Raw genomic sequence first — 17,803 nt, 5'->3', positions numbered from 1 at the left:
GCTTGTGTAAGGCTAAGTATGCTCCAACAGCACCTACTCCCACGTTACCATGCCCAAGGGAGCTGAAATTCCTCCCTGATACACATGAAATATCCCCCATGGTCATACCAGCCCAAAGGAATATCGTTGGGGATACAGACAAAGAAAACGGGAGCCTTCTCAAAAGACAAAAATTTGATAAACCCTCTACACCATCTTTAACTAACTCGTCCTTCCTTTCACCACCTGTTGCAATTTTGGACGATTTATTACCATCCTCTCATCAGGCCCTTCTGATTAGGATTGAGAATCTGATCAAAACCTTAATACATCCCCTAATACACCCCCTGATGGTTAAAATCAACACGCTGGAGGAGAAGCTGACGGGGTTGGAGTACTCTATTGATTCTCTCCTGAAATCCTCAACACATGTTGTTACAACTCAATGCCCGCCTACACCTGCTCTCTCAAATCCACCCAATCTGATTATTCCTTATGAAGCGGTGCCCACTCGATTGCCAACCTCCACCTCCTTGTTCCTTACCAATCCCAAAGCCCCTCCGAAATTGACAACAGCACGCAATATTCCGTCTAACCATGTGCGCACCACCCATATACACTTACCTCCAGAGGCGGCGCCTTTTGTAATTGTTCTTTCGGGTGTCCCTGAGCTAACAAAAGGCAAAACTGAGAGACAATACGAACTTATGAACAAGGTCAAGTTTTGGTTAACTAAAAACAGACCCCTGCCCAAACACCTTGATGGCCATATAATAAGTGTTCGGAGGGTTGGATGGCTTGGACCCCAAAAAATAGACATCTTGGGCGATTTGATCCTGATTTGATTTAGGAGCAGACATATTGTGCCATAAATACAGACATGGCTATCACATAATGGTGACGGACCTATCTCTACCTGGAATCTATATGATTTTTACCCTAATATGTCCTACATGCATTCCTTTAGTTCCCGGGGCTTTGTAAACAATCAAGTGGGCAGAGGATCCCATTTAAGTAATGGTAGCAGTGCTCCAGTGGCTTTTAATTTTCCCTAATTATTGTACAATAGTTTTATGTCCTGCAATTACTAAATTCCTCAGAACACTCTTTTTGAATTAGCCCTATCTCATGCGCCTAAAACTAGAAACTGATGAACCTATATATCGCGCAAGCATTCTTTAAAAGTTATTTTTTTTTTTTAAGTTATTTTTTTATGTTTGTAGAAGCATAGAATACCCCCGATTTATTTGTACTCCTTTATGATTACTGATCTCCCTTGGTACCTCAGATAATGGAAATATATGATTTGTTATATGTACTAATATGCATTATTTAAATATCTTTGCATTTGCTTAACATTAATTTTGAATATGTTGAATTGTTTTTTTTTTTTTTTAAGATGTACTTTTATGGATTTTTTTGTAAATCCGAATAAAGAGATTTGATTTGATTTGATGATGACATCACTGATGACATATATATTTTCCAGTGTGCAGTCCGCTTAAAATCAGTACATTACAAATGAAAGCAAATATTATTCTAATACAAATTCTCTTTTGTGAGGTGCTTATCACATCAATACCAGTTGTTTTAATCTACCTTTCTTCTCCTGCAGAGAGCACGAGTGGTTCAAACAAGACTTACCCACTTACTTGTTTCCTGAAGACCCCTCCTATGATGCTAATGTAATCGATGATGAGGCAGTGAAGGAGCTGTGTGAGAAGTTTGAATGTACAGAGTCCGAAGTTTTGAACAGCTTATACTGTGGTGACCCTCAGGACCAATTGGCAGTGGCCTATCATCTTATTATTGACAATCGAAGAATTATGAACCAAGCCAGTGAGTTCTACCTCGCATCAAGCCCTCCTACTAGCTCTTTCATGGATGATAGCACTATGCCAATACCCCATGGCATGAAGCCACATCCAGAGCGCATGCCTCCTTTAATGGCAGACAACCCCAAAGCTAGATGTCCCCTTGATGCCTTGAACACTACAAAACCAAAACCACTGTCTGTGAAGAAGTCCAAGTGGCATCTTGGAATCCGCAGCCAGAGCAAGCCTTATGACATTATGGCTGAAGTTTATCGGGCCATGAAGCAGCTGGATTTTGAGTGGAAGGTATGAAGCATTTAAGTGATTGATCTTGACGAAACCAAGAGGTCAGTATACTTGTCCATAATAGTATGCACATTGAAGACTCTTCATTAAGAATAATATTTCTCTTACCACCTCAGTCCTTTTTTTTCATAAGCCGCCACATCTTTCACGGGGTATGATCAAAGTAAATGCTGTAGCAACACAGAGGATTCAAGGTATGCTCTGCTACACATTTCACATGCCCACTTTGCCTTGATATATACTCCCCTTTTCTCCCCTCTGGACATTTGATGGACTACACAGACCTATTGTCTTAGGACACTCACAGCTGATTTCACTTTATTTGTGAGAGAATATTTAGTTCCTTCCTACAGCTTCTCCATTGCCTTTCATGGGCTTCCTTTGTTCAGTTGAGCGCAAGATTCAAAATTTACAGTTGTAGCAGATCTCAGATATGATTATGTAAATCATAAAGCAATGGTCTCTCATGACTGGAATTCAGTCAGCTGGTACAGATTTGTATTATTTTTACTTCCCCTTTACCCGGACCTCAAAAACTCACATGGTAGAACATCTTTAAAGCATGAGTGTTAGAGGACTGGCACCAAGAATAATTTCTTGAGTACATAACTTTGCTTAAATGTTCCTGCCCAACACAATCTACTCTTCTCATACAACTGCTCACGAGCCATATGATGGAAAGATACCTCAAACAGTGTGGGGTTCTCATTGTCACTTCACTGTAGTGAACCTTAGTGGTATCCTGTACTGCAAAACACAAATCCTGAATTTGTCATGTAGCTAAATACCACCTGTCCTTCCAAGGGTTCTTTACTTCTAACACCTGAAATGATTTTGAGGTGAATTGAAGCTTCATTCCTTAAACAATTGTGAAGTGCTATGGTCCATGAGTATGGGCTACGTTGTAGCCCAAGCTGCATCTGGTAAAAATTTGCAGGGGAACCATTCCACGTCAGTCTCCTCTCTGCCTTATGTTGTCTTGCCAATCCGGAACATACTTTTGACTTGAGAACTGATGCAACATATGTGGCTAGACTCCTGATAGAGATAAAGGAGTATCAGGTTAATATTGCACTACTGCAAGACTGTACATAACTATTCAGGTGCACAAGGCTAAGCCCATTCAACATGATATCACTCATACTTCAGTATGAGTACCCTGTATCAGGCATGTAATGAAACACATATTTGGTGCACTGACATCAGTCCAAATGTGGAAAGGGAGAAAGATTCTCTCTAGGCCTTTGAGCTTTTAGCCTGCCCAAGAGCTTTGTGTTAGTCTTTCAGCTCACTCTCTGAGCCGTTTGATTATTTGGCCATTTGAATAAGTGGTTTTCATAAAACCTTACACAGGTTATCCTATCAAACTAGGTATTCGTGCACAACCCCAAATTTACATTGTTAATCTGTCTGAACCATTGCTGTCATGGTTCAGCATGTCACAAGAGGATTTTCAATGAACTCTCAGCCTTTATCTTGGCACCATCAGATGCACAAGTCAGCTTCTCATGAAACTCAAGTATTGCATGTGCTCCCATTCATTTCTCATTAAAACTGTCTCACAAATCTTCAGTGGTGACTGGTATTCCAGTTTTGGATAAAGTCAGAGTTTCTCCTTATCACCATATTTTCCAGCTGGTTGTATCATTGCTTCTGTGATGACTTTTACTCTGTAGTTACCACAACAGACTCAACAGAAATTTGCCACTTTCACAAGCTTGATTAAGTCTTCTTTTATACTACAAAGTTTCTTTCATGTACTAGTTACAAAGTTCGTTGAAGTACCTGCCACTATTTGGTGCCATCCAGTTGAAACTCTTTTCCCGATTCTCCTTCTGTTGTTCTGTCTCTAGTCACATGTGAGATTTGCTAACTTGTTAAAGTCAATCTTTACCACAAGGATACTTACATTACAGCAACTGTTTTAATGTAGATGTGCCCATCTCTGGAAGCAAACTTTGTTTGCTCTTAAAATATAAACATCTAGTCCCCACAGCTTTTTACTTCCTTACTAGTTTACCTGTTTGGATCATTGAAGCCATGCACAAGTCTTACATTTCGAGAAGGGAGAACACTCTGCCCTCCTCTATTCTAGTCTAAGTATTTTTTCTGAAGACTGTAATGTAAAAAACTTTCATTAGAATTATAGAGTTTACCTAGTTAATAGGCAGTAGTTTTCACAACTTATATCACTACGTTTATACAATATATGCATAAAGAGAAAAATGTATCAAAGACTTTGAAGTGAGGAGGATCCTTCCTGTTCCTCTTCAAGGTAAACAAAGTGCAAGAAATCTGAGTTTAAAATCCTTAAAAATAGTTTTGAAAAAGTAATTTAGCAAATCAAGTTTACTGCCACAAACACAAATGTATTCCCAAGAATACTTCAGTTGATTCCAGAGATAATCACACATTGTAAACAAACATAATCATGGACCAGAACACAAACTATGTCTGAAAAAGAAATTGAGTAGGCCTTACTATACAGCGAGGCAAAAACTGGCCTAGCAGAACAGCTTTCCATGAACGTATATCCTAGTTGCCTGAAAATAAAGGGAAATTCGATCAAGGACTGAAAGGAAAAACCCTGCAGAGCGAAATGTATGTCTCAATTCGGAAGAGTTGATTTCCATAGTAAATAAGAAAGATCAAATCCACAAAATATTAAAGAGGAATAAATACCACCAAAAGGGAATCCCAAAGAGGACATCACCAGCCACCAAGGTAAAATGATGAATAGAAAGTTTGGGTAAGTCCCAAACTAAAATGAGTGGTGAGCATACATGGCCAAAGTTGATGTCCATTGAGACATCTGAATATAGCCAATCTTCTCAAAAGTGTTTTTTTTTCTCTTAGTCCCTAACATGACAGGCGGACAAGTAAAGGAGTAGAATTGAGGCCATTGGTAAAGGAAGATGGGAATAAGCATGAAGACCTTAGGCAAGACGTGACGTGCACCCCGGATCACTGACAGAATATTGAGGAGCAAAATATCGACCTGCCAAAATATAGAGGAAAAAATATTGAATGCCAAAATATTGAATTCCTACCTACAAACAGGTAAGTACAAAAATATTGAATCCAAAATATCGTTGTTAAAAATATAGGGGCCGATTACGATGGGGGGCGGACAAAGTCCGCCCGCCATCGTTGGTGCAAAAGGGACTGCCCGCCATAGGTGTGGCGGTCCCGCAAAATGAATTAGGATGCGCCCGCCACACTGGCAGGCGCATCCTGTATGTTTACATCGTGGCGGGTGGCAGCACCCGCCACAATGTAAAAATACATGTTTCACATTTGCATGTACAATGTGGCAGGCACTGTGCGGTGCCTGCCACCTTGTACATGCAAATGTAGGGGGGTACCATAGATACCCCCCACATGCAGCACCGTACCCCCCACGTGCAGCACCCCACCCCCATGGGGGCCCGCAACGGACCCACAATGGCATTTTCCGCCTGTCTTTTTGCGGCAGAAACTCTGCCGCAAAAGACAGGCCTTCTAATACTCACGGCGGTGCCTGCACGGCACAGCCTTCATTGCCCCATTGTACTTGGTCCCGCAAGGCGGGCGGGAAAGGCCCGCCTTGCGGGACCACGGCGGACGGTCTTTCCGTCCCCCATGGTACCTTTCCCCTTCCCACCGCCATCCTACTTTGGCGGTGGGAATTTTAAGGCTGATGGCGGTAAATCTGTGACCGCTGGCCAGGCGGTCCTCACCGCCGGCCCGGCGGTCGTGGATTTACCGCCATCGTAATCGGCCCCTCAGTTAGACAAAATATACATTTTTTTAAAATGTTTTAAATGTAATGTAAAATTAATTAAATAATACATATAATGAACTAAAACATACTTAAAAATACGTATATAACTTTAAAATTAATAAATAATGAATGTGAGTAAAAAAAATAAACATACAGTTTTATTTTTTAATACATATATATATATATATTTTAACGTAATATTAATAAAAAAATATTCAATATTATTAGCGTAGGATAGCGGGAGGGTAGAATATACTATTCCCACTCCAGTGAGTGCAACAGTAGAGCAAGCGTTGGATAGCAGGAGGATAAAATTACTATTCCCACTCCAGTGAGTGCAACAGTAGGGAAATCGTTGTATAGCGTAGGGGTAAAAATTACTATTCCCACTCCAGTGAGTGCAACAGTAGGGAAAGTGTTGGATAGCGTAGGATAAAAATGACTATTCATAGACAAGGGAAGCAATATTGACCTGCAAATGAAGTAGACATGGGGGTCGATTCCGATCCTGGAAAAAACCGTCCGTACGATTTGTATCCGGAGCCCTCTCCGTACGAATCGTAAACATGCCGTACGACCCGACGAGAAAGATCCGGACCGGAGTATGAGGACGCGATTCATACGGTCCACATCAGGTAAGGGCGATTCATACGGAAAAGCACACAATCAATCAATCATATCATTTGTAAAGCGCACTACTCACCCGTGAGGGTCTCAAGGAGCTGGGGTGGGGAATGCTGCTACTGCTCGAAAATCCAGGTCTTGAGGAGTTTTCTGAAGGTCAGCAGGTCTTGGGTCTGCCGTAGGTGGATGGGGAGGGTGTTCCAGGTCTTGGCGGCGAGGTGGGAGAACGATATGCCACCTCAGGTCGCTCTTCGGAAGCGGGGGACTGTAGCGAGGGCGAGGTCAGCGGAGCGGAGCTGGCGGGTGGGGGTGTAGAAGCTGAGTCGTCTGTTGAGGTACGTTGGTCCGGTGTTGTGGAGTGCCTTGTGTGCATGGGTGAGGAGCTTGAAGGTTATCCTCTTGTTGACCAGGAGCATACACACATACACATTCACACCGTACGGTCCGTACACCCCATGATGGCACGGGTACGGTGCATACCCCTGCGATCATGGGGTGTACGCACCGTACCCCGCGATCGCAGGATGTACGCACTGTACACCCAGCGAACATGGGGTACACTCCGTACACCCCATGATCGCGGGGTACGGTCTGGACACCCCATGATCACAGAGGTACGCACCGAACCCTTGCGATCATGGGGTGTACGCACCGTACCCGGGGGGGGGGACGTTCCGTACCTGTTTTGAGGCGAACTCTGCTTCTCCGGATATTTTCGGCTCCCGTAAAAAAGCGTTGTACGGTGCGTACCCGACACGTATTGTACTTGCTGGGTCGGAAAAACCAGCCGCGCAGCGTATGGATATCGCGTACAGCGGGTTCCGAGGGAGATTCGTACGGGGATTTGATTCGTACGGTCTCTGTACGATTCGTACAGAGTCCAGCTCCTGGTACGAATTGTTCTTCGTCGTACGTACGGGGGACGTTGCAGGGTACGATTCGTACGGGAAAAACGCTCCGTACGGCTATTCGGAGCGTTTTTTCCTGAATCGGAATTGACCCCATGGTGTGCCTCTGTTGATTCACATGTGCTCTCGCATCCTGATTGTCCAATCTTAAAAAACACTGTACAACTTAATAGTTGGACAGCAAGTTCATGAAGGCCTCTGTTGATTGTGGGCAGCTGTCTCCAGTGTAATGAATAGTATAAGCGACAGAACATACTAGGAGTAAATACGTGATTTTCTCTGAAGCTTATAGTGATAAACATGCCACATTGTCTGCCTTAGCAAGGGACATGCCGACTTATAGGAGGGAAGCCACCAGATTGAAAAGCTACTAGAGTGATTGGAATCAAGTGATACTTGCCTCTGAAATATTTCTGCTAATGAAGAAGTAAGTATTTGTTGTGATCCTGTGTGATGAAGTGTTTACAACATTTTGGAAGTCCAATATAAACTGGACTTCTGACTGAGTAGAGGGCTGAGTATGTACTCTACCTGAATATGCATTACCTTGACTTGACAAATTGACTTGAAACATATTAATTGCCAGATGCAGTACTAGAGTAGATGATGAATGTTCAGAATCGAAGCATGACTTTTTACCATCACAAAATAATGTGTCTTTGGGGCCTCAAAATAATTTCTATTCAAGTCCTCAAGATGACATCTAACCAAATTTGGTGCTATAAATGGTCAGCTCTCCCAGTGACCTTCCTGTATCCAAATAAAAGGATAATGACTTAACCTTGAGGTTACTGGGGAAGACACGTCTTTCCAAAATGTATCTTTAAGATATATTGCGGTTTAATGTTATTTCTTTCTTTTTTGCATTTTTTTACACTGAAGGGCGCGATTCAAAAGCTCACACTTTACGACAGCTTGACTGTTAACTCCAGAAGTAACTGTAGGGCCAGGAAAATCCAATTCTTTACAAATATTCACACTGGGGCATAAATACACCAGCACTGAGGAGACCAGTATATTACCAGCACAATAAAAAGTCTATCTGTGTAGGAGGCGCAGTAGGATAATTTGTCCAATGAGTTTAGCATGGCAAAAAGACAATTTTTGAGCAATAAACCACATATAATCCTACATAATAAAAATAGGAACAGCTTTAAAAAAAAGCCTATATGGTGAAAATCTCATGTCTTACAATCATTCGTCCAACCCTTGAACCATTTACAAAGATTAGCAGAATTAATACCGAGGCACAGCATGCCCATGTACATCTCCTATCATAAAAAAAGACTTGGACAGATAGATCTGCTTCCTGAAATATGTAATGCCACTCAACCCACTTTCATCTTAGCATGTGAGTCTGCTAGCGAGTGTGATCTAGTGTATACATGCTCTGATGTCACAATTGTCTCCCCAAACAATTCACTCCAGGGGCCATATCATGAAGAAAGGCACTGTCTCAGTGCAGAGCGGAGCACTTGTGCTTTTGTGCTTGAGGTGTCTAAATTCAATACATATAACCCTGAATTTCTCTGAAATAAAGCATAAAATGCAAACAGCATAAGTTGGAAACAGAGAGCAGGGTTTGGCTCTTTTCTGAACTTTAGACACTTTAACCACAAGAAAATGCCCTTGTCTCTTCTCAGATCCAGCACAGCTCTTTATAAGACGGACTCAGGCATACATTGGATCTGAATTTGTGCACAGACTCATTCACTTGCACCATTGCAAAGTGCATTCATTCCTCTATACCAAACATCCCAATTAATCCACGTTATGTTGAAATGCCTTATCCCATGCACTAAACTACTGCAAGCTCAACCATCGCCATCCCTAGACCCGCAGAAAAACAAGCCTCCCTTCAACACACCATGCCCTGCTGGACCCTGCTCACTACAGAGGACATGCTCAGGACTATGAAGAGCAACCACTCAGGGGCCCCGACGGACCCCTGCCCATACCACATCCTCTATAGAGCATCCGCTGTGATCGCCCCTCAGGTCTCCAACACCATTAACTGCTCCATCGAAACTGCCACTTTCCCAGGTGACTGGAAACACATAGAGATCAACCCCCTGCTAAAGAAGCTGTCTGCAGACCCAACGGACCTCAAGAACGTCAGACCAATCTCCCCCTTCCTTGCCGAGGACATAGAGAAAGCCATCAATGCCCAACTCTCCAAGTTCATCGAAGCGAACCACGTTCTGGACACCTCCAAATCCGGCTTCCAAAGCAACCACAGCACAGAGACTGCACTCCTCGCTGCCACAGACGACATCCACTTCCTCCTTGATGGGGATGAGACAGCAGCCAGATTCCTATTAGACCTCTCAGCCACCTTTGACAGCATTTCCCACCACACCCTAATCATCAGAATCCACAACGCCGACATAGGGCTCCCAAATGCAAAAATACCAGTCGCAAAAGGGCAGATTCTGAGAATCTGCCCGTTTTTGACCGGTTTTCAGTTTGATGCATGGGGGCCCTACAAAATTAGTTGTTGAATCATCCTGGTAGCTTCTCTAAAACCAAAGGAGCAGACATAATATTTTATGTGAACTTTCATTTTCCTCATAGAAGTAGTTACTACTCTACACACTGAAAGTAGCTTTTAGGTGATTAGTATATGGCAATGCTAATTTCAAGCAAGTATCACTTTTAAATATTAGTCACCCTACCTCATGGGCTACTCAAGAATGACTTCTTTACTATTTAAAAGCAGGGTTCCTTACTGGCAAAAAATATTTTTTTGACAGGTTCACGTGTGATTTAAAAGTCAAAGATGTCAGGCTACACTGTGAGGCCTAGAGCCATGTTTTCTTTTTCATCTAGTTGTTGGCATAACATGTGCTGCAGTCCACAAGTGGCATCTAACTTTTCCATGCTATTGATTTATTTTCCTTCACCATATGGTATAGTCTTAAAGGAATTTAAATATGGCAATTAGAAGTTAGGCAATTCTGTCATGTTTTAGTGTTTATAGCACATACACCTGGGCCCCAGTGTGCAGACTTAAAAAACACAGCTGTGTCAGTCCACAAAAAATGGGGTTGACCATGCAAAAAGAGGCACTTTTCCAAGGCAGGTATTCCAGTACAATTGTTAAGGATAAAGCTGTCATAGCAGAATGACTTAAGGGCTTTAGGAGGACCACAATTCACATTTCACTGCTCTCTTAATCCCTTTAGCGCGGGTGTCGACCACTGGCAAACACCTCCACTACCTCCCCCCTTTTGGGAAATCAAATAAAGGCTCATCTGGGGCTCTGCCCAGTAGAATACCTTAATTTGATTTTAAGCTCGGACTGCTCGTGAATAGCTTCCTGAGCAGCTTTGGTCTTTTTTCCCCTTTACTATAATGACGATGAGAGTGCGGGGTGCGCTGACGTCATTACAGTAAAGTGAAAATAAAATTAGTAAATGGGCTTGTTTTACTTTCACTGCATCAATGCTCGGAGGCATATCTCAGCACCCTGAGGCACTGATTGGGGTGGGAGAGGTATTGTTGGAAAGGGTAGAATCTCCCCTTTCCAATGCTACCTCTTCCCGTGGATTTCTGCTTGTGGATCACCACGGGAGAACAATGAGGTGGCTCTAAGGGTCGTAAGGGTTCCTGAAGAGTATAAGGGGTAGCCTGTGGAGGTTTTATGCCCACGGTGCGGAGGGCCACACTCCTAATACTAAAGGTAGAGGACCAGACACAATACACCCCATGAAGGCCATTCTTGTTAAGAAATTTGGGTTGACCCCTGAAAGATACAGGCAGAAATTTAGGGGCAGTCACAAATGTCTCAAACAAACCTGGGTGGACTTTCTTGATTATTCTAGCAAGGCACTGAAGGGTAGGGTGAGGGGAGCAAAGTAGAAGATTATACTGGACTGTACAACTAGATTTTAAATGACTTGATATTTGTTTTACAGGGCTGCACCAGCACCTGGTTGATAGCAAGCTGACTGACACCAGGAAGCTTTCTGAGGAGGCAGACATCTGGTTCAGGCTCAAAGTGTCCAAGACAGGAGGGACCAAAGGGTGTTAAGGTTCCCAACAGAAGAAATAGGGGTTGATAAAAAGGCATTCTCTCTTAATATAGTTCACTGGGGAAAGGGTCCCATTCCCACTGTGACCACCAGAAAAAGAGCTTCCCTGACAAGAGTCAGAACAAGTCTTCCAAGTGCTATGAATACAAGTTGGATTCCAAGTGCCCAAAAATTGTGCAACCTCCCACTGAGGGTGAGACACCAGGGTTGGCAACCATAGGGTTTGGGGGTGGGGAGTTTGTCCCAGTAAGTGGGAGGGGGGGCACTCAGGGAGGTTACCCCAGTATCCCTGAATGACATTGAGATGGTGCCTAAAACCTACATACCTTCCAAGACTGCAACGTATAGGCAGTTGGTCACCATTAATGGGCAAGGTGCTGTGGCATTGATGGGCACAGAAGCCAGTTTAAGTGTCGTAAGGAGTCAGTTGGTGGCCCTGAGCAATTTATACCCAATGCATTGCACCGGATTGTAGTAGCTGACAACCATGAGGGTGACTACCAGAAACCCTTGTTCCATTTGAGAGGGAGGGTCTCAGGTCATCTGAAAGTCACTGTGAGCGCTGCCATGCCTGTGGAGTGTTAGTTAGGGATCCTAAGCACACTACCTGGAAGGAAGTGGAGCTTAAGTCACACCTGAAATGTTAGGGTTGCCTAAGTGGAATTGTGCTACCACCAGTTCCATGGCTGCCCAGGAAGGGAGTCAAGGATGTCTGGAGCCTGGAAAAATTGTCCAGACAGCTGCCAAAAGAGGGAGGGGCAAGGGGCATGAGAAACCAGCCCCTGAATGTCTCCCAATTGAGGTAGATGGGGTGCCATAGGAGATTTTCCTGGAGCCCACTTAGGAGGGCATTGCCTCACTTGATGACCTACCTAAACTTGCTACATGGTAAATAGTTGGGGAACTCACCAGAGAGGAGTTTGGCAAGGCACAGATTGAGGGCCCAACTCTGGAGAGCATGAGGGAACAGGCAGAAGCCCAGGCAGCAGGTGATGCCTAAGGCACCTGTGCATGGGGAAACCAGGGAACTGGTCATTCCCCAATGCTATAGGGCCTTCCTACTAGAGCTGGCTCATGAGATACCCCTGGCAGGCCATTTGGGTCAGGACAAGACCAGGTTTATGCCAAACTTCTATTTGCCCCAGATGAAGATTTCCTAAGATGCATTCTGTAGGACTTAATTGACCTGCCAGGCCGGCAGGAAGACAGGGTGGCTGGGTCTAAACTGTGGTGGTGTGGTGAGCAAAAAAAAACTATGGATTAAAACCAGATGTGTGACTTGGGGTGAATGTGTGATTTGTTCAGCATTTCACCCATTATCTGTTCTTTTTGCTTTGTCGACCTACGTGGGAAGAGTATGCCCAGACGTGCTCACTGTGCCACAGGATTCAAGACAGCCTGGCTGATGAGGGGTGATACCTTAACACGGTCCCCGGATGCTTGTTTCCGGTCCAGGGAGGACCTGACCTGGAAGTTCGGACTGGACTGTTCCCATGGGGAGCAGCATCAAGACTGATTTGCATATGGCAGGGTCCAAACTGGGATAGCGTGGTGAACACAAAAATGATAGATTAAACCCAGATCTGTGACTGGGTCTGAATGTATGATTGGTTCAGCATTCCGTCCATAATTTTTTCTTTTTTTGTTTTCAGAGGGAAGGCAGGGAAGAATCTGAAAGCCCCCCTCAATCTCTCTCCTGTCATTGGCACACCCTGTGAGAGGGTGAACATCAACATTGTAGGGCATATGGATCCCCAGACAGTGTCTGGCAACAGATTTATCCTGGTACTGGTATACCATGCCACACGATACCCAGACTCGGAGGACTGCAACTGCACGTGCAGTGGCTTAGGCCCTAATTGGGATTTTTACCTGTGTGGTTTTCCCCCAAAGAAGTAGTGTCTGACGGGGCACCAACTTCATGTGTATTTATATGCAGTCAATTGGGGAGGATTGTGGAGTTACTTACAAGTTCTCCACCCGCTACCATCCAAAAACAAATTGGATTGTTGACAGATTCAACAAGACCATCAAAGGCATGATCAGCAGCCTGCCTGAGGTACTGAGGAATACATGGAATGCCCTCTAGCCTACTCTTTGCTTACAGAGAGGTACCACAGAAGGGGGTTGGATTTAGCCCCTTTGAGATTCTAAATGGTCATCCTATAAGGGGAAGAAGGAGTGGGCGCAAGCTCCAAGGAAACCTCCCCAGGATGTAGTTAGCTACATGCTGGACTTCCGGATTCAGATGGCCAAGTTGTGAAAGCAAGCTTCTGACAACTTAGAGGCTGCCAGGAGGTAATGAAACAGGGGTATGACCAAACGGCTACCCCTCTGGAAATGCAGCCTTAGCAGAAAGTGTGGGCAATGGAACCTGTGGAGCCCAGGGTCCCCCTAGATGGTTCGACTGGGCCCTGTGAGATTGTTGAGAGGAAAGGGGAGGACATCTACCTGGTGGACCGCAAGGCCCCCAGGTTCCCCAGAGGGTGCTTCTTATCAACTGTCTCAAACCACATTTTGAGAGGTCTGAAGTCACCATACTGCTGGTGACAGATGGACATGAGGAAGAGGAGAGTGAACCTCTCCCTGACCTCCTAGCCTCCAAAGAGAAGGACGGGTCAGTAGAAGGTGTGAACCCTTCCGCTACACTGACTTCAGAACAGCAGAGGCACTGACATCAGTCAATGAAATTATTCTCCTCTGTTTTCCCTCACTCCTGGGATAACCAATATTTGTACCCAATATGTGGATACAGAAGTCAACCTTCCTGTCAAGAATAACTTCTATAGGCTGCCTGACAAAAAGAGGGCCAGCATCAAGGATGAGGTATCCAATATCCTGGCAGCCATAGGGTGGACGGCCCCCAAATGCTTTGCCTGCTTGCCTCCAATGTTTGCTGAATTCTTTTTGGTGGCCTTAGGACTCTGAGCACTTTATCAGTGCCAACCAGTGCATGTGCTCTCTCCCCTAAACATGGTTTGACTGACTTACCAACATGTGGCTTATTTAATTTACCTATAAGTCCCTGCCACTACTGGGCCTGCAGCACTGATTCTGCCACCCATGCAAGTAGCACTATAAAAATGTTTCAGGCCGATCAATGCAGAGCCTGTGTTTGCAGTTTACACTGCAATGTTAACTTGGCATTTAAGACCCATTGTCAAGCCTTAAACTCCCCTTTTATCACACATAAGTCAGCCCTAAGGCAGACCCTTGGTACCCAATATGGTAGGGTGCTGTGTAATCAAAAGGTAGGACATGTGCTTTTAAGTTTTGCATGTCATGGTAGTAAAAAAAAACACCCAGATGCGTTTTTTATTACTTTGAGGCCTACCCCTCTCACAAGTTCTCCATTAAAATTCCTTATTACACTTTATAAGCTGTCATTCCTGATAGAAAAGGAGTAGATCTATTATTTTTCAAATTGCTGGAATGGCAATGATAAATCCTCTTTACTGGTAAAGTAACATTTAGCATTAACCCTTTAAAAAAGCAACTTTTAGAAAGATGCAAACACAAGGAGATAATGGACTGAGCGCTGAAACCTTTCAGACACTCACCCCCAGTCACAGTTCTGGGTTGAATCCATCATTGTTCTTTAGCTCACTTCGCCACCCCAGTTCAGACTGGACTGTTCCCATGAGGCGCAGGGTCAAGACTGGTTTCGATATGGCAAGGTCTAAACTGGGCTGGCATGGTGAGCAAAATAATTATGGATTTAACCCACATCTCTTAACTGGGGGTGAATGTTTTGATTTGTTCTGCATTCCATCTATCAATTGTGTGTTGTCTTTTACTTTTAGAATGATTGCATTTTTCTGCTCTTAGCCCTGTGGGCCTGCAGCCAATACACATCTGGGGTGGGTGCCAGTTGGACTTTGTGCATTCCCTCTAGACAGCCACACACACAGGGAGCATAGGTGTGAAAGAGTGGCCATCCACATCCTGATGGCTTATCCTGTGCAGGATGGAAGGGAGGAGCTGATACTTACACCTGAATAAGCTGTGTCATGTTTCCACATAAAGGGCTGCAAAACCCCACATGAATGAGTCTGGAGCCAGGGCTGGTAAGGGAGGTTCTCTGTGCATCTCAAAGCCCTTCTTCGAAGTCTCCCCTACTTCAAAGGCACCACTGGGTTTAAGAACCGGACTTTTGATCCTACAACTTGAGTACACTACTGGACCTGTGAAGAACCCTGCCAGGAGGAAGGACTGCTGAGCTTCTACTAGGACTGCCACTCTGCAGGACTGCTGCTGTGGAAGAACTGTTTTTCTGCTGTACTGCCCTACTGTCTGCTACCTTCTCCCCTGACTGAGGAAGGACTGTATCATCTCACTTGAACCCAGAGTGACTCCAAGGGCATGCTGGGTTATCCCTTATTCTAAGACTAGGAACATCGACAACTTCAACTCATCCTGCAACAGTACCTGGACTTTGCTTACTGCAAGTCTTGACCTGCCAAGTGGTGCCAATCCAGTCATGGGCCCTTGGAAGAGGGTATAAAGTGGTGCTATACCTAGAACCGAAGCATCAACACTGTTGTGCTGATCTGAACCCAAGCATCTCTCTTGATGCATCGCTGCTGCTGCAAGGACCATGGACATTGCATCGCCAACTGTGCACAGCATCATCTCCATTTTCCGACCCCTCGCTGACTTTGCGGGGCTCGGCACCGACGTATCGTCTTTAATCTTGCACATCAACAGCGATGCATCGCCTCTTTGCTTCCCGCATCTTGATTCTGTCAATGAAGTATCTAAGTTAATTTTCAGTGGGACAAGGCTGGTCCCTGTATCCGACCCGCGCTCCATCACAGTCGAGCTTAACTTTTGGATTTACCCTGGTCTATTGCGACCAGATAGACCCAGTTAGCATTTTATGACTTTAATCACTACAATTGTATTTAAACTTTAATAAATCGTATCTTCGATTCTGACTATTAGATTTTTGTCATTGTGGTCTTGTTTTGTTCATATTAAATATAAGCTGTACTTCTGAAGTGGTGTGAAGTCTTTTTTGTGGTGTTTTCACTGTATTACTCTTTGAAGCGTTGCACAAATACTTTACACTTTGCCTCTTAAAGTAAGCCTGCCTGCTCTGTGCCAAGCTACCAGATGGTGAGCACAGGTTTATTTATGGCGTGTAACTGACGTACCTTGAGTAGGATTGTGGTTCCTGCTTGGACAGGGTGCATGCCTCTGCCAACCAAAATCCCACTTTCTTACAGTTCCTTCCTAATGTAAACGGTGGTGTCAGAAAGAAGACATTTTGAAAAATACCCTCTAAATCATATGCTAGTACACATACCCACAAATTCAGAGATGTACAAATAACTTCTGTACCAAATAACCACTGCTCTTATTCATGTGCCAATTTCAGAAATACATAGGTTTACTTGACACCCATTGTTGACCATGAAAAACTCACAATGAAAAAAGATTGTAGGGTGCAACTCAGTTGTTGGCTCTGGGTACCTTGGTTTCTTAGACAACCTACAAACACTATATATCCCCGCAACCAGAAGGGTCTAGCAAATGTTATGGTCAGTCAGTCAGTCAATAAAGCTTTATTATCGACCTTATGGCCATAAAAGCAATACAAAAAGTTTCAATAAAAGGCAAAATTCTGGGTATTCCATGACCAACAGAAATAAAAAGCAACATTAAATACATAAGATATCGCAAATAAATCTCAAACAATAAGATTATAAAGTTAAACCATCAGATAAAATGCCCTAAAATCAGATAAAAAAGACCTATAAACAGTACATTTAGATAATCAGATAACTACAATATTATAGGCTAAGACTTTAACCAACAGGTAAAACCAATAAACATCCCACGTTTCAGGTCTATAGGGCAGAGACAGATACTACGCGTCTCCCTATTCCCATTGATTTAATCTTTGCACTTCTAGTACACCACATTGAAAATAAAAACCTGGAAGTGACAAATGCCATCAAAAAGGATGTATCGTATTTTAGAATTCTATACACCTCGAGATAATTCCTAAGGCCCAGGTTCTTACATAATTGAACAATCCATTTAACTCTGGCCTTTTTATATTGAGGGCAGAATAGCAAAACATGCAAATCAGACTCTACCCTTGCGTCGCACCCTGGACAACCCTGAACAGGGATGGGTGCGCCTATCCACTTGTTAGTGTAGGCCCTAAGTGGGAGTGGTCTAGAAAATGTTATAGTATATTTATTCTATAAATCGGCCATAGTGACAAACAGTTGCAGATGAAAATGCTGCCACAAATGGTGTTTTTCTGTACTCATTTTCAATATTTTAACAGTTAGTTTCTTTGGGAAAACCTTAAGAAATGTACACATATGAGCCCTGATGGATTCAGAATATTTTTTATTCTTT

General features: G+C 43.8%; 1 protein-coding gene across 1 annotated transcript in view; it reads left to right on the top strand.

Moving 5' to 3' along the window:
- The window catches only part of PRKAA2 (protein kinase AMP-activated catalytic subunit alpha 2), a 359,800-nt gene that overhangs the window by 181,695 nt on the left and 160,302 nt on the right, over window positions 1-17,803 (top strand). Inside the window, exon 7 of the mRNA XM_078670112.1 lies at window positions 1,595-2,099. Coding sequence (XP_078526238.1) covers window positions 1,595-2,099 — 505 coding nt within the window. The remainder of the gene's footprint in view (window positions 1-1,594; window positions 2,100-17,803) is intronic.

The sequence above is a fragment of the Lissotriton helveticus genome, chromosome 1_2 (assembly GCF_964261635.1).
Source record: "Lissotriton helveticus chromosome 1_2, aLisHel1.1, whole genome shotgun sequence".
Lineage (NCBI taxonomy): Eukaryota > Metazoa > Chordata > Amphibia > Caudata > Salamandridae > Lissotriton > Lissotriton helveticus.
Note: the sequence above shows the minus strand (reverse complement) of the source record. Positions and strands in the feature narration are given on the sequence as shown.